We start from the raw sequence: 18,360 nt of genomic DNA on the forward strand, positions 1-18,360 counted from the left end.
CCGGAGCTTTCTCCACAAAAACCCACTCTTTAAAGCACAGTCGGAGCAAATGGCAATCTGCAGACAACCCGTTTAATCTGAAAGGTAGGTATGGATAAGCCCTTAGTCTCCATGTTGCCCATGTTGGACCCACCAGGGCAGAGGAGGAGGACAAAAGGAGAACAAGTTGATTTTGTGTGTCATTGCTTCTGGCTCCCCCTACTGTTGGCCTCCCAGTTTTCTCCCTACCAACCCCTATGGCATCCGTCATCACTGGGGAGACAGGGGCTGTTACCTTCATGAATTGCTTGTGAGGCTTCCTAGAGACATAAGTGCAAACCACAGAACTGGATATTGAGAGAATTCCAGTTCTTTGATAATTGCTTGATGCATAATTAGAGTGGGAGGAGGAAGAGAAAGTAGGGGAGGAGCCTGCCAAATGCTTAAATCATTGTTCACTCACTTTCCTGTTCTGTTCACGTATGAGTGTTTATTTGAAAAAGTATTTGGAGCGCCTCACTTAGCAAAAGAAATGGGCCCAACAAGTTTTGCCATTCAAGTTCCCAAGGCAAAAGGTATGAGCATCTTCTGTAAGTATAATCCTGGGTAAGATTACATCGCTGAGGTAAATGTCTGATTTTAATCTTATTAATGACATTTCTGATGTCAGATTTCACTATGCTCAACTTTCAGAAACTGTTGCTATTTAGAAAATATGTGGGAGGTTTTCTTCTTCTTATTAGAGTAGTGGAGAGCAGAGAATAACAAGCGACAGAGAAAATACTGTTTGATATTATACATTTCCAACAAAAGAAACATATGTTAGATAAAAATGTCTTTTTATCTAACAGATGACTGATCAACTATTTGGTGGATTTGACTAATTCAGTATTTGTTCACCAGCATACCTAGTTGTTGATGTTACTGGATTTTGAGAAGGGGAGATGTAAAAATCTTTTGCAAGTTGCTATTAAACAAAAATGCTTTAAATTTATTATTATTCTAACTCGTAAAAGTATATAAAGGAGACCTGGTACTGTGCAAAAGCCCAGCTCACAAGCAAACAGTCTAAAAAAACAAAATCCCAAAGTATTTCCAGCACAAGATTTTAAAATAATATTCCGCCAAGTTGAATTTCAGAAAGCAAAAGGTGTGGGAGGGCAGGGAGGGGGAGCTTGAACTTGTTGTGGAAAGCTCTATTTTGACTCTTAAGTGTTACCTGTGGGATTTTGCTCTTTTGCAAACTCCCACTCATTTAAGTGGAACCAATGCAGGAAAGCCTCGCACTCAACTAACAGTGCATGTGTTAATCTGAACTTTTGCTATGGTTTACTATTTTACTACTGTAGTCCTTGCATGAGTAAAAGATCCTTGCATGAGTAAAACTTATTGTGGCACGAGATCTTATCTCAAATGTGTCCTAATACATTGAATAAAGATTCGCACGTGTCATCCAGTTCCCCTAAAAGCTAATCGACACCTGCTGCACAGACAAAATGGTAAGATAACTTTAAGAGACGAAGCAGACAAGGAGAACCAGTTTAGTCTTTGCTCACTAGGCTAATATTCTTTCAACTTTTACTTAAGCAGACTAAGCAAAATGGGAAATAGGCAGGGAGTTCCAGAAAGGAACAACACAACAATAGAGCTGTTGGACATAGCTGTCAACCTTTCCTTTTTTTGCGGGAAATTCCCTTATTCCAGCGCCACTTCCCGCTGCTATCCCGGATTGTTAGATATCCCGTAGACTGTCCCCGGGACAGGTGAGGCTGCTGATCCCTTATTTTCAAATCTGAAAGTTGACAGCTATGCTGTTGGAATTACAGGAACTGCTCATCTCAAAGTCCCTTCTCCATCAGAATGCATTGGCTAAAATTAGTACAGAAACCCTCTCTCCAAGCTCCAACAAGGAACTTACTCAGCACTCTCAAGGAACCAACACATGCCTCTCCTTAAGGACACGTAGTCCCTTCCCCTTCCATTGCTTGCCTTGTCATAAGTTTGGGTTCTGTGGCAAAATTGTCACATTCACTTTCCGTAGGCATTTAAGAATAGTAATGGATTACTTCACTCTTTAGACCAATGTGTAGGATTTGCTGCCTGCTTAAATTGTAATTTTGCTGTCCAAAGCAGCATTTATATATTCTGTCCCTTTCTTTTCACACAATAAACCGGGTGTGCCAACTGTAGGGGGCTGAGGTGTCACCAGTCCCATCAATATTCCTTAGCAGGGGACTCAGCCCCCCCCCCCCCCAATATTGAAGACAGCATCAAAGGCAGGCTCCTTCTGAGCATGAGAGAGGAAGAGTTGTGGCCATCAAAGCTGTGCAACACTGGGCAAGGCCTTCTCTCAACAATGTGCCTCCTCCCAATGACACGTGCATGACATCACAGGCGCGTGTGCAACATCTTGCATGTACCACGCTGCTGGCCACCCAGTCTTTGCCCAAGGTGGCACCTCTGCATTAAGGCAAGCTTTGCTTATTTCTTTTGTGTAAGAACTTCTTATAGGCGTAAGGTTATGGGTAAAACAAATATTCATAGCAGACACACTCCTAACTCTAGCAGAAGATCCCAAACCTCTCAGTGGTGTGTGCATGAATAAACGTTATTGCTGGACACTCTCCCAGTTCACGTTGTGTCAGGGTATACTAACCATGTCGAAGCTCACAAGGGCAAAAACTCGAATCCATGGGTCAGGATTACACCGGGTGTGTGCTAGTGTTCTACCAAGCTGTACATTGGCACCCTCCCAATGTTTTACACTACAACTCCCCTCAACCCAGGCCAGTACAGTCAATGGTCAGGGATGATGGGAGTTGCAAGCCAGCCACATTTGGAGAGCACCACATTGGGGAAAACGGATCTAGTGTGTGTGGCTAGTTGCATATCAGTAGTGTAGATTTTATTTTGTTTAATTATTTGTTGGGTTTTGGCTTCGTAGCCCCACCTAACCTTGCCCACGTGGCACTACTTCCCAGTGGTGTAGTGTGGGCAGTAGCCCTGGGCGCAAAATTGTTAGGGGCGCAAAATTTCAACACCCGCTGCTGCCTCCATATGGCTGTGCACTTCCATTGCTGGGCTCCATTGAAAATGGCTTCTCCATGCAAACCAGGAAGTGACCTCGCCACCAGACAAAAGAACAACTCTTATCTCTGCAGCTGCAATCTCTTGGGTGACATGGACGCCGTTAGGCAATTGAATGTGCATGCGTACTCCACCTGTTTACCTCCCACCTGAAGTATATGTGGGTTCAAGCAAGACCCAAGGCAGTGATTCAGCTTAAAGGCTTTACTGAATCATCAAGAGCAACAGACAACTGCATATGTGCATTTCTGAAGGCCTGGGCCACCCTCAACATGATCGGCTGACTCAACCCCGAAGCTGTAAATCGTAACCCGGAGCTTAAGAGCCAATGCCAGTAGCCTAAACTCTGATAATGCTACGTGATTGGATAGGTAAAGGTAAAGGGACCCCTGACCATTAGGTCCAGTCATGACCAACTCTGGGGTTGCGGCACTCATCTCGCTTTATTGGCCGAGGGAGCCGGCATACAGCTTCTGGGTCATGTGGCCAGCATGACTAAGCCACTTCTGGCGAACCAGAGCAGCGCACAGAAACGCCGTTTACCTTCCCACCAGAGCGGTACCTATTTATCTACTTGCACTTTGATGTGCTTTTGAACTGCTAGGTTGGCAGGAGCAGGGACAGAGCAACGGGAGCTCACCCCGTCGCGGGGATTCGAACCGCCGACCTTCTGATCGGCAAGTCCTAGGCTCTGTGGTTTAACCCACAGCGCCACCCGCGTCCCTTTATGTGATTGGATATCAGGTATCAAATCAGAACACAGGAGCTCAGAATCCTTAGTCCAGACCTTAATCCAGTTTGCTCAGACAAACACAGACCACTGAATACATGACACTGCCCACCACTCCATGCAGCTCTGGGCTCTGGCAACCCACGGTACACCACTGCTACTTCCTCCAGATTTTGCCCATGACAAAGTGACATTCTGAAATCCCTCAAGGCATTTCTTTTGCCACCTGCACCCCGTTTGTATATGCTTAGAGTTAAAAGAGCTCGAGGAAGTTTTTTCTCCCTCTCTCATAATAGCAGAACTTGGGACAATCCAATGAAGCTGAATATTGGAAGTTTCAGGAAAGAGAAATAAAAACACTTCTTTGCATAGAATGTAGTTAAACTGTGGAATTCACTTTTTTTAAAAAACATTTTTATTAAGTTTCCCATTTTAACAATCCAATCAAACCACACTGAATGTTCCAGATTATACAAATACATATCAAATAGTCCAAATATTCTGCCTAAATTATAATTTTTTTGTTGGGACTTCCCATGCTCCAAGTTTGGGAGGGGGGGCTCTGATCATCTCATATCTCTGCTGCCTTGAATAGTCTTTCCAATAGTTCCTTTAAATCTTCATGTTGTTAACCTTCCTTCTTTCATGGCCTCTGAGTTGTTTCCACAAGCGAGTTGAAATAAGCAATGATGGGAATTCACTTCCACAGGACAGATTGGTGGCTTATTAGCCATGATAGAAATGTTGGAGGCAGTATGCTTCTGAATACCTGGTCCTGGAAATCACAAGTGCGGAGAGCACTGTTGCATTCAGGTCCTGCTTCTTAGTTTCCCACAGGCCTCTGGCTGGTCGCTGTGAGAATAGGATGCTGGACTAGATGGGGCTTTCACCTGATTCAGCAGCACTCCTGCTGGGCTGGGGTGAAGGTAGCTAATGAGTTTCACACCAGGGTGGAAAGTCCAGACAGTTTATTCAGCTATAGTAGGAGGCACAGAATAGGTTAACACCCAAAACATTTGCACAACTCCTTGAAGGCCCCAAAACATCATTACATGTGACGAATACGTGATCACGTTAACTGTTGGCTACATATGCACATGATCATAGAAATACTGAAATGATTGGCTGATTTGCATGTGTTGTTGTTGTTTAGTCGTTTAGTCGTGTCCGACTCTTCGTGACCCCATGGACCAGAACACGCCAGGCACTCCTGTCTTCCACTGCCTCCCGCAGTTTGGTCAGACTCATGTTCATAGCTTCGAGAACACTGTCCAACCATCTCGTCCTCTGTCGCCCCCTTCTCCTTGTGCCCTCCATCTTTCCCAACATCAGGGTCTTTTCCAGGGAGTCTTCTCTTCTCATGAGGTGGCCAAAGTATTGGAGCCTCAGCTTCAGGATCTGTCCTTCAAGTGAGCACTCAGGGCTGATTTCCTTAAGAATGGATCGGTTTGATCTTCTTGCAGTCCATGGGACTCTCAAGAGTCTCCTCCAGGACCATAATTCAAAAGCATCAATTCTTCGGCGATCAGCCTTCTTTATGGTCCAGCTCTCACTTCCATACTGGGAAAACCATAGTTTTAACTATACGGATCTTTGTTGGCAAGGTGATGTCTCTGCTTTTTAAGATGCTGTCTAGGTTGGTCGATTTGCATCTAGTAGTAATTAATAATAATAACACCCCACCCATCTGGCTGGGTTGCCCCAGCCACTCTGGGCAGCTTCCAACACATATAAACTCACTGACAGGGGTGGCATGAGATGGGGGTGAGGATGGCAGTGAGGACGCAACGGTGCAGGACCACTAGCAGAAGCAATCTGGTGCTTCCACTGTGCAACACCTTATTTCTTAATAGCATCAAGCTCAGTCATGGGTAGCAAAAGGGATAGTTTTGCAATCACTCTTCAGTTAGAGCTTTAGTTCCTTAAAAAGCAGGTTCTAACAGGGTTTGTGGTCAAACTCATCTTCTGCCCCCCCTCCCTCCAGAACAACGTCTTTAGACAATGACAGGAATCTCCCAACCACAAAGTCTGTTGAAAGCGGACAGTTGGAGGATGGATGGTTGTTAATGGATGGAGGTTGAATCCCGACAAAACAGAAGTACTGTTTCTGGATGGCAGGGGGGACAGTGTGGAGGACTCCCTGGTCCTGAATGGGGTAACTGTGCCCCTGAAGGACCAGGTGTGCAGCCTTGGGGCTATTTTGGACTCACAGCTGTCCATGGAGGCGCAGGTCAATTCTGTGTCCAGGGCGGTTGTCTACCAGCTCCATCTGGTACACCGGCTGAGAACCTACCTGCCTGTGCACTGTCTCATCAGAATGGTACATGCCCTGGTTATCTTCCACGTGGACTACTGCAATGCGCTCTACATGGGGCTACGTTTGAAGGCGACTCAAAAACTGCAACTAATCCCAAATGTAGCAGCTACACAGGTGACTGGGAGCAGCCACCTAGACCATATAACACCTGTCCTAAAGGATCTACATTGGCTCCCAGTATTGTCGAAGCACAATTCTGTGCTGACCTTTAAAGCCCTAAATGGCCTCGGCCCAGTATACCTGAGGGAATGTCTCCACCCGCATCACTCAGCCCAGATACTGAGGTCCAGCTCCAAGGGCCTTCTGGCAGTTCCCTCACTATGAGAAGTTACAGGGAACCAGACAGAGGGCCTTCCAGGTAGTGGCACCTGCCCTGTGGAACACTCTCTCATCAGATGTCAAGGTGATAAAGAACTAAACAACTTTGAGAAGACATCTGAAGGCAGCCCTGTATGGAGAATTTTTAAATGTTCGATGTTGTGTTATGTTGTTTTATCTGTTGGAAGCCACCCAGATATTATCATCATCATCGCCACCACCACAGTTTGGCTTTTGTTTTAACAAACATCAGGTGTGAGCTAAATTGGTAAATATGTCATGTCATTTACAAGCAGAATCTTCACTGGGGAGAAACAACTAGTTGGGAAAAAGCAATCACGACTATACTTAGGATTCAAGAAATACCCCGTCAGAATTTTGAGGACACTCCAGTTTTGTTTTGAAACCTTTAATGATGGTGTCATTAAACACCCCTCCCATGCCATTGCTAAATCTTATCTGACAGCGCCAATTTATTTCTCCTGTTGTAATATATAACTGGTAAGCAGTTTGCAGCTAACGCACCCAAGGTTCAACCACTTGACCGTTGAATGTGTTTCTTCTGCTATATACACTTCACACTTGGCCAGTCTTGGGAGAGGCTTGTAAACAGCTAAGAACATCAGAAGAGCTTGCTGGATCAAGCCAATGGCCCATCTAGCCCAGCCCGTGTGGTGTAGTGGTTAAGAGCGGTAGACTCGTAATCTGGTGAACCGGGTTCGCGTCTTCGCTCCTCCACATGCAGCTGCTGGGTGACCTTGGGCCAGTCACACTTCTCTGAAGTCTCTCAGCCCCACTCACCTCACAGAGTGTTTGCTGTGGGGGAGGAAGGGAAAGGAGAATGTGAGCCGCTTTGAGACTCCTTAGGGTAGTGATAAAGCAGGATATCAAATCCAAACTCTTCTTCTTCTTCTTCTTCTTCCCCCCAGCAGCCGCCCAGGTGCAAGCATAAGAGCACTCTTCCCTCCTGCCATTTCTACAAACTGCTTTCCAAGAGCATTTGTGCCTCCAACCAAAGGGACATGGATTGAGCATGGATGGCAGAATGTGGACAAACAGGAACATGCAGACAAATATACTTATTCTATCCATTTGTGTCTTTTGCATTCCAGTTCTTTCGGCATTGCTATTCTTTTCTGCCCTGCGAAGCTGCTACACAGATAATCCTAGTCCGCTGGAAAAGTGCTTCCAGGATGCTGAGTATGAGAATTATCTAGAGATAGCCAAGAACGGGCTGGGCAACGCATCGCACCCAAGACATGTGCTGATCGTAGGAGCAGGCATAGCAGGCCTCAGCGCAGCCTACACTCTCACAGAAGCTGGACACCAGGTAAGGGGTCCTTTAGTCATCACAGATGTTGCAACTGGTCCTCTGCTTCCGAGGTTGCCCCCTAGGGACCTGCGTATTGATTTGTTTGCACAAAGTCTGCAGGGAGGTTAAACCACTGTGGCTCTTTGCTGAGTATTCGTTTTTTACTTTGCGGGGAGGTTAGGTGTTGCATCAAAGGAAGTGTTATTCCACACCTCACCTTTTCTTCTCACACAGAGTCCAGCTGGGGAGGTGGGGGGTTAAGGTTTGGTATTTGAGGGCACCAAATCAATTTTAATCATGCAACTTGACGTCGCAATCTGAGTTTGGTGGTATGTGATGGAGTCCCACCCAAAAATACCATGAATCTTTTTGGCTGCAGCAGATCTCACAAGGGCAGCCATTTAACATGGCACAGACCTCATCTGGTAGTTGGGGAAACTAGGCCGAAATAGGTGGGGAGGCGTAAGGAGCTGTTGTAGTTGTGTGCTGCCAACCACAGCAGAGCTCAGTAGAAGGAGAAGCCAGCCAACCAGGGGGGTACTTGCCTGGAGGCAGAGGCTGTATGCAAGGTTCAGGCCAGTCAGGAGTATCTCAGTTCACGTAGTCAAATGATCTGGGGGTCAAGAAAGCAGAAGGTCCAAGGTCACGAGAAGCAAAAAGCAGCAAGGTCTGACCAGGAACGACAAATGTTGTTTCCAGCAACTGACTGAGGCTGAAAACCCTGCTTAAGAAAGCTGGAGCCATCTGGTTCTCCTCAGGAGCAAGAAGGCTGATCAGCAGCAGGTGGAGTCACTTTGCCTTCTGCTGCTTCAGGCTGCTGCTCAGCAGGTGAAGCCGACTCCTGGCCCATGCTGGGTAAGTCTCTCAACTGCCCTCAAGAATTGTGCTGTGGACCATGGAAATTGAGGCAGGCTATTGTAGCGTGGGTGGCGCTTTGGGTTAAACCACAGAGCCTAGGACTTGCCGATCAGAAGGTCGGCGGTTTGAATCCCTGTGACGGGGTGAGCTCCCGTTGCTCGGTCCCTGTTCCTGCCAACCTAGCAGTTCAAAAGCACGTCAAAGTGCAAGTAGATAAATAGGTACTGCTCCGGCGGGAAGGTAAATGGCATTTCCATGTGCTGCTCTGGTTCACCAGAAGCAGCTTAGTTATGCTGGCCACATGACCCCGAAGCTGTACGCCGGCTCCCTCGGCCAATAAAGCGAGATGAGCGTCGTAACCCCAGAGTCGGCTATGACTGGACCCAATGGTCAGGGGTCCCTTTACCTTTACCTAGTGTAGCATGAAGCAGTAGTTGGAGTGATACAGCAGTTGCTGTCCTGTTTGCCTTCAGGTGACAGTTCTTGAAGCCAGCGACCGCGTGGGGGGACGAGTGGAGACGTATCGAAACGAGCAAGAAGGCTGGTATGCAGATCTGGGGCCCATGCGTTTGCCTCAGGTACACAGGTGAGACGGGAGGTTACCACATGCCTTTCACTTCATCTGCTGAGCACGCATAAATCCCGCCTTGCTCATCCATTATGGCTCTTTCCATGGACACGTGTCTTGGTGCATTTGGCTGTGTGGGAGACAAAAGAGCTGTTGGCCTGTTGCCACGAGGAAGAAAGTGTATATGGAATTGAAGACAATGTATGACTTCTTGGATGTGGCCCACTAGTTGGAGAAAATCTTGGCTGCGAGGCCTATGGCAGTTTGTTTTCTGTGAACGCGACAGAGCAGATGGGAGGAGGAGGAGGCAGGACCTCTTCTGGGAACACTCATTATTCCTCCCTTCCCCAGGGTGGCAAACATAGCTCACCTCCCTTTTGCCCCACGATGCACCTGTGAAGAAGATAAAGTCGAGAGATAGTGACTATTTGTAAGCGCTGGGCAATAGGAAGCTGCCCAGAGTGGCTGGGGCAAACCAGTCAGATGGGTGTGGTACTATAATAATAATAATAATAATAATAATAATAATAGTAATAATTACTACTACTACTACTACAACAACTAGGTGTTTAGGAAGTGCTCTGCACAGGGCTTACCAAACCTTTTTTGCTATCTCTCTCCACCCCCGGTCTGTTTATATATTCATTATACAGTGGTACCTCGGGTTACATATGCTTCATGTTTACATACGCTTCAGGTTACAGACTCCGCTAACCCAGAAATAGTGCTTCAGGTTAAGAACTTTGCTTCAGGATGAGAACAAAAATCATGCTCCGGTGGTGTGGCGGCAGCAGGAGACCCCATTAGCTAAAGTGGTGCTTCAGGTTAAAAACAGTTTCAGGTTAAGAACAGACCTCTGGAATGAATTAAGTACTTAACCCGAGGTACCACTGTATGCAGGGGGACACATAGCCCTAAACATTTTGTGAATCAAAGTTTGGCCTCATTGAGGGGCAGTATTTCAATACAAGTAGGAAAATGAGAGTACCCCTAAACACTTTTTTTTTTAAAAAAGCACTGATTTTATATATATATATGGTGGCAGGTGGATGATTAATATTCTGCAGCCTTTGAAATGTGCTTGTGTGCTCCTGTTTTGACTAATTATATGTGCTTTTATCTTGTGAACTCTCCTGAGATGAAGAGCGGTACAGTCAAAACAAATCAGCTCCCAAAAGATTGAAACCTGGAAGTGAGTGTTCCAGTTTTCGAACGATTTTCAGAAGCCTAACGTCTGGCTCGGCTTCCGATTGGCTGCAGGAGCTTCTTGCAGCCAATCAGAAGCCGCACTTTGGTTTCTGAACGTTTTGAAGTCCAACGGACTTCCGGAATGGATTCTGTTTGACTTCCAAGGTATGACTGTATATTAACCTAGTAAATAATAACAACATAATAATCATCGCTGCATCTGACCGTGGAAGCACAGCATATCCATCATGTTGTTTTTGTTGTTTAGTCGTGTCTGACTCTTCGTGACCCCCTGGACCAGAGCACGCCAGGCACTTCTGTCTTCCACTGCCTCCCACAGTTTGGTCAAACTCATGCTGGTAGCTTTGAGAACACTGTCCAACCATCTCGTCCTCTGTCGTCCCCTTCTTCTTGTGCCCTCCATCTTTCCCAACATCAGGGTCTTTTCCAGGGAGTCTTCTCTTCTCATGAGGTGGCCAAAGTATTGGAGCCTCAGCTTCAGGATCTGTCCTTCCAGTGAGCACTCAGGGCTGATTTCCTTCAGAATGGAGAGGTTTGATCGTCTTGTAGTCCGTGGGACTCTCAAGAGTCTCCTCCAGCACCATAATTCAAAAGCATCGGCAATCCATCATAGCCAGTAGCAATTGCTAGCCTTGTCCTCCATGTGTTGATCTAACCCTCTTTTAAAGGCCTCCAAGTTGGTGGGCAACACTGCCTCTTGGAAGAGCAAATTCCACTCTTTTGACTATGCACTGTCCCCTTCTCATGCCTCAGGATCGTCCGCGAATATGTCAGAAAGTTTGGCCTGAGTCTGACGGAATTCTTTCCAGAGGATGAGAATGCCTGGTATTTGATTGACAACATCAGGAAGCGAGTTGGGGAGGTCAAGAGGAACCCCAGCCTCTTGAATTACACTGTGGATCCCTCGGAAGAAGGCAAAACCGCTGGTCAGCTGTATGAGGAATCCCTCCATCGGGTTGGGATACTTTTGGTGCTTCTTTTAATTGGGAAAACCTTCTGTGTCCTGTTCCAAATATTAAGACCGTAGAGGTGGAAAGAACCAAAAGCAAGTCTAGCCGACACACCCTCCTAAAATAAATTGTAGATCCTCTATGAGGGAAGGTTACTATATTGGGGGATTTATTTATTTTTACTAAGTGGAGGCATGAGAATATTTAAGATTATGTGATGCTAAATATTATGCATGGTATACAGAAAGTGGGTGGGGTTTTTTCTCCCTTTTTCATAACACTAGAAGTTGGGGACATCCAGTTAAGCTGAAGCTTAGAGGATTTGGGACGGACAAAAGAAAGCACCTCCTCAGGCAGCATATCACATTGTAGTAATCATCATCATCATCATCATCTATTACTTATACCCTGCCCATCTGGTCGGGCCTCCCCAGCCACTCTGGGCGGCTCCCAACAGAATATTAAAAACATGATAAAACATCAGCTATTAAAAACTTCCCTGAATGGGGCTGCCTTCAGATGTCTTCTAAAAGTCAGATAGTTGTTGATTTCCTTGACATCTGGTGGGAGGGCGTTCCACAGGGTGGGTGCCACTACTGAGAAGGCCCTCTGCCTGGTTCCCTGTAACTTGGCTTCTCGAAGTGAGGGAACCGCCAGGAGGCCCTCGGAGCTGGACCTCAGTGTCTGGGCTGAACGATGGGGGTGGAGGCGCTCCTTCAGGTATACTGGGCCGAGGCCATTTGGGGGCTTTAAAGGTCAGCACCAACACTTAGAATTGTGCTCGGAAACGTACTGGGAGCCAATGTAGGTAAACTATGAAATGCATTCTGACTTTTTCTTTATGGTCATACCAGGTTGAAGAAGAGGTGAAGAGGACAAACTGTAGCTACGTGCTGGGTAAATATGATACCTTCTCAACCAAGGTAAAAAAGAATGATCCCCCCCCCTTTTCTTTTCTTTTCTTTTCTTTTCTTTTCTTTTCTTTTCATTCTTTGGATGTTACCATGGCCTTTGGCTAGCGCAATAAAACCCAATAAGTTAACAAAACTAGCTAAAGCAATGCCCCAAACTTGTGACGTGCAAAGTTTCAGTAAAAACTTAATTGGCGCACTTCTGTTATATTATTAGAATATTACACAAGCCTATAGTAGTTACCCAGCTTCCTAGGTATCCCACCTAGATATCCTGGGGAGCAGGGGCACATGAAGAAGGGCCTCAGGGGATCATTGCAGGGTCCAGGTTGGTTCATATGGGGAGAGGCAGCCCTTGACCCTTTGCAGTTCTGAGCCATTTAAGGTTTTATAGGTCAGAGCCAGAACTTTGAACTGGACCTAGAAACTCATGGGCAGCCAGTGCAGTCAGGCCAGGATAAAGTACACTATGCTCAAACTGTCTCGCCCTGGTGAGCAACCTGGCTGTCAAATTTTGCACCAGCAAAATTTTCCAAAATGTCTTCAGAGGCAGCCCCATGCACAACTTGTTGCAGTAATCTAACCTTGAGGTTACCAGAGTATAGATAGCAGAAGTTAGTCTATCCCTGTCCTGATTAGGGGAGCAGCAGGGCCACCAGCCAGAAATGATGGAAGGCACTGCATGCTGCCGAGGCCACCTGAGCCTCAAGCAGGGCCGGATTGAGGTTTGATGAGGCCCTAAGCTCCTGAAGGTAATGGGGCCCTTTATAGGTCCAGCTGTCCTTTGTCAACAACAAATTGTCTCTGTTTTTTGTGTTGAATATATGCTATATGGTAATTTATGGACCTAGTAGGTATCTAAAGCCATTTGCACATAACAAAATATGTATTTTATCAAAGTAACTGTTGAACTGAAATACAATTGAGAAGTATATTAATAGTGAAATACAATTAAGAAGAAGTACGGTATATTAATAGTGAAATAATTATTAAGCTCTAACTTAAAGTGATTTTTTATTCATAACAAACTTAATAATGCAAGCACATTGGCATTTGGCAATAACAAACGTTTTATTTTATTTGTTTTTTATCTTGTAGTTTGGAAATGTACATCCAGGTTTTTTTCCCCCTTTAATTTTTTTGGGGCCCCCAAGAGAGTGGGGCCATAAGCTATAGCTTGTTTAGCTTATACGTAAATCCGGCACTGGCCTCAAGCGACAGCAAAGGATCCAGAAGAACTCCCAAGCTACATACCCGCTCCTTCCAAAGAAGTATAATCCCATCAAGAGCAGGCCACCTCCCTCCCATCCATCCAGTCCAGGGAATCACCCACTACTAGTGCCTTAGTCCTATCTGGACTGAGCTTCAGTGTATTGGCTCTCATCCAGTTCCATGACAGAGGCAAAACAACAGTCCAGCATATCCACTGCCTCACCTACATATGTAAAAGAGAAGCAGAAGGGTGGATGAGCCCAAACAGAAGGGTGGATGAGCCCTAAGGCAGGCATAGGCAAACTCGCCCCTCCAGATGTTTTGAGACTACAATTCCCATCATCCCTGACCACTGGGCCTGTTAGCTAGGGATGATGGGAGTTGTAGTCCCAAAACATCTGGAGGGGCGAGTTTGCCTATGCCTGACCTAAGACTATACAGATATGTTTACTCACCTGGGACTGAGAACAAGCCTCACCGAACTCAGAGAGATAGACATATAGAGGACTGCACTATAACTTTTTGCAGAATCCAATTCCTTGCTTTCCAGAATAAGCAAATCCTGAAGCCTGAGAACCTCAGGATTTCTTGTGTACTAGATTCCAAATTCAGTTGTTGCTTGGTGGTGTGTTTGCTTAAGCATCTTTGTGGAGTGCTATCCTTAAAGGTGGTTATTCCCCACCCCTCCCACAACAGCAATATTTAATCAAAGTAGCAAAGCTGAGTCGTGGAGCTGTCGAAATGATTGGGGACTTGCTCAATGAAGATGCTGGCTATTACCAGTCGTTCATTGAAAGTATGAGAGGTGAAATGATCTTCTCTTCTGGAAAGAGGTAAGCAGAAATACGCATTGCAAGGAAATAGGGAGGATTTATTCTTGCTGAAGTAAATAATCTGCTCTTCTTCAGATGAGATTGCATTTTGGTTCATTTCCAAAACTAGGACTGTAGGAACATCTTGGGACCACAATACCTTAGGAATGCCTCTCCCCATACGAACTGACCCCGGACCCTGAGCTTGTAATCCGAGACCTTTCTCTATGTCCCCCGTTCCCCCCCAAGAGGTTTGGATGATGGCAACACAAGAACCGGCCTTTTCTGTGGTGGCTCCCCGTCTGTGGTATGCTCTCCCCAGAGAGGCTTGCCTGGTGCCATTATCATGGGTGGAGCTAAGGGGGGGCAGCACCCCACCAATAAATAAAAATCTATAAAAATGGATAGCAAGCTGGGGTTCTGCCCCCCCCCACGCCAACAAAAGCCCTGCCCCACCCCCAACAAAAATCCTGGCTATGCCTGTGGCCATTATTACATATCTTTAGGCACCAAACAAAAACATTCCTCTTTATTCAGGCCTTTAGCCATTAAATAATCGATGATTTGTTAAAGGGGTGGGTGGGTGGACTGTTATTATGATTATTTTATTATGCAGTCCAGTATTATGCTCTGCATTTTATTATTTTGTTCTTAATGTTGTAAATGTTGTTCTTAATGTTGTACACCGCCCCGGGATCTTTGAATAATGGTTGGTATATACAGTGGTACCTCGGGTTAAGTACTTAATTCGTTCCAGAGGTCCGTTCTTAACCCGAAACTGTTCTTAACCTAAAGCACCACTTTAGCTAATGGGGCCTCCTGCTGCCGTTGTGCTGCCAGAGCAAGATTTCCGTTCTCATCCTGAAGCAAAGTTCTTAACCCGAGGTACTATTTCTGGGTTAACGGAGTCTGTAACCTGAAGCGTATGTATCCCGAGGTACCACTGTAAATCAAATTGATGATAGATAAATAAACAAATAACATATGCTCCCTCTCCCTACAACAAAGTCAACATAAAGATGTAAGAGTCCAGCTGGCTCTTGCGAAAGTTCCATCTAGACCAGAGGCCTATGGGAAGCCTGCAAGCCAGACCTAAGCTCAATAGCCCCTCTCCCCACTTGTGATACCCAGCATGCATAGAATCATAGATTGCAGAGTTGGAAGGGACCCTGAGGAACATTTAGTCCAACCCCCTGCAATGCAGAAACATGCCGCTGTCCCATGCGGGGATCAAACCTGTAACCTTGGCGTTTTCAGCACCACATTCTAACCAAGTGAGCTATCCCCTTGGATAATATATCCACAATAACTAAAAGCCGTTGATTATCTTCCGTGAACTTGTCTAATCCTCTTTCAAAGTTGGTGGCCATCTCCACACCTTGTCGGCGCGAATTCCAGAGTGTTAACTATGTTCTGGGTTCAGAAATGCTTCCGTTTGTGTGTGCTGAACTGAGCAGCAACTGAGCAACACACGACAGTAGGCTCTTCCATCTTCTATCCATCCATTAATCTGCATTTGTTTGTGTGGTTTTTTTTGCAGGTTTGATCAAATCACAGGAGGCTTTGATCAGCTGCCAATAGCCATTTACAGAAGCATTTCAGAAAGGGTGCATTTTGGTACTAGGGTGGTCAGGATGGAGCAGGCAGGCGAGAGCGTCACCGCGGTTTATCAAACCGCCAACAAAGCACTGTTCAGCGTGACGGCCGATTACGCCGTGGTCACCTCCACCGCCAAGGCCACGAGGCGCATCCATTTTGAGCCGCCCCTGTCGCGTGACAAAAGCCACGCCTTGCGGTCCATCCACTACAGGAGCGTCACTAAAGTCTTCCTCGCTTGCGCCGAGAAGTTCTGGGAAGCTGATGGGATCCGCGGCGGGAAGTCCACAACTGATCGCCCGGCCCGATTCGTCTACTACGTCAGTCAAAACTTTTCCAGCAGCATTGGGGTTGTCTTGGCTAGCTACGTCCACAGTGACGACTCCCGTTTCTTTCAGGCCCTCAGCCATGATGACATCATTAGCATCACCCTGGATGACCTGTCTGCCATCCACCACCTGCCCAAGGGGTACATCCAGTCTGTGTGCCAGTCATCCGTAATAAAGAGATGGAGCTTGGATAAATATTCCATGGCTGGCTTTGCTGCCTTCACCCCCTACCAGTTTGTTGATTACAGCGAACCTCTCGAGGAGCCAGAAGGCAGGATCCATTTTGCTGGGGAACACACTACCAAACTCCACGGCTGGCTGGACTCCGCAATCATGTCAGGGCTGAGGGCAGCAAGAGAAATCAACTTCGCATCTGGGAAGTGGTCGCCCAGGAACCAGCCAAATAACAAAGAGGAACTTTAAACAGGCACTCTGCAAAAGGAGAAAAGATCATTTGAAGGAATACAGTGGTACCTCGGGTTACATATGCTTCAGGTTACATACGCTTCAGGTTACACACTCTGCTAACCCAGAAATAGTGCTTCAGGTTAAGAACTTTGCTTCAGGATAAGAACAAAAAATCAGGCTCCGGCGGCACGGCGGCAGCAGGAGGCCCCATTAGCTAAAGTGGTGCTTCAGGTTAAGAATAGTTTCAGGTTAAGAACGGACCTCCGGGACGAATTCAGTACTTAACCCGAGGTACCACTGTATCTTGACATACGGGAGTTTTGAATCGGGACAAGTCAAAATATTGCTATGAGTTTGGGGAGAAAGAAGTAGGCTGGATGCAAGATCCTTCTAACTGCTGGATCCAGGAAGTGTTAAAATATAAGCCAGGGTAATGGGTCATTAGGAGAACAAGGGGGGCTCTGAGCAAGACAGAAAATGTGTAGAAGAACAACAACAACCAAAGCCAGAGTTTTTCAAGTGATGTGACCTAGAAGTAAGCTGGAGAGTCGGAGCAAGGCTTGAAAGCAAGGTTTGATTTCTGTTTGAATCCAAGGCTACGGCTATGAAAGAAACAAGACCCTCTTAGGGTGTCAATGTTGTGAGCCCCTCTGTAGTATAGATCTGCAAATAAACCATAGATTATGAAGACACCACCGTCTCTGCTGTGCCTCATTCCAAAAGGAAACACAAACCCTGGGTAAGCGCCTCAAACTCCTGTAATCTCTGGGTTCTTGGGGTGGTGTGCAACAAAATCTAACAGCATTTCTAGATGGCAGACAAAAATGCAAAAGAAAATTAAAAATCATGACCCAGTGCCAGTAGTACCATGTTGTTGTTTTTCCATTCTGTACCCTATATCTTTTCCTTCCTTTCCCGATTATACTGTGAAGGGGAAACCTGATGGACAGCAAGGCTGGAATTTATAATACAGGGATGCAGAGTGGGGAAGTTTACATTTCTCCACATAGAAGGAACTGAAATGGGAGGAATATGGAATTTTGAAAAGATTTGTTCATTTATTTTGCCAGCACCATCTTCACTCATTTCTTCTTGTGTACTTACAGTACAATTGGAAGTAATTAATCTTTCAATAAATAAAAAAATAAAAAGCCTTTTTTGCAGACCATAAGCAATTAATGTTGTTTCTGGGATATCCCCTCTCCCCATTTCGTTTTTATGTTATTTCCTTACTTTTGAAGGAAGATTTTTTAAAAAAAAAATCTGGAAAAAAAGTGAGATAGATTTCCAGCACTGAACTAATATCAAAATTATGTCAAATCACACAGGAAGTTTCTGCATATATCCCCCCCCCCCATTTAATATGGATTATTTCATTAAACAACTTACAATGGAGCATTCCAACGCAAAGCTTTTGAAAGCAAAAGTAACCTGTTTCCAAGCATATTGAACACCTTGCGAAAGGTTTATCCAGTTGAATTTGAAGGCAAATCTTTTCAAAAGAAGTGTTCCCTGACCGGGAATCGAACCCGGGCCGCGGCGGTGAGAGCGCCGAATCCTAACCACTAGACCACCAGGGAAGTTGTGGTAGGTTTGTCAGAAAGCTAGCTATTATCACTACTATTTCCTTCTGTAGTTCGTAATACAAGGAAGTCTTCAGTTCTGTGCATAGCGTGCCTCCTTCTCAAATAAATTCATCTGCATGTCAAAAACCGCAAGCATCGCGCGCGCGCACAGCTCTTCCGATGGTTCTCCATTGAAGTT

The 18,360-nt window shown here is 45.9% G+C and overlaps 1 protein-coding gene across 1 annotated transcript; it reads left to right on the top strand.

The window, feature by feature from the left end:
• The first annotated feature begins 314 nt into the window (after positions 1–314).
• Positions 315–16,865, top strand: LOC308469656 (L-amino-acid oxidase-like). The gene is made up of 7 exons (XM_080992430.1): positions 315–569; positions 7,544–7,761; positions 9,075–9,187; positions 11,132–11,333; positions 12,183–12,251; positions 14,148–14,284; positions 15,804–16,865. Exons 1-7 carry the CDS (start codon positions 419–421, stop codon positions 16,609–16,611), a joined length of 1,698 nt encoding a protein of 565 aa, XP_080848556.1. The 5' UTR covers positions 315–418; the 3' UTR covers positions 16,612–16,865.
• The last annotated feature ends 1,495 nt before the right edge of the window (positions 16,866–18,360 follow it).

This window comes from Podarcis pityusensis, assembly GCF_964106645.2.
Source record: "Podarcis pityusensis genome assembly, chromosome: 2".
Lineage (NCBI taxonomy): Eukaryota > Metazoa > Chordata > Lepidosauria > Squamata > Lacertidae > Podarcis > Podarcis pityusensis.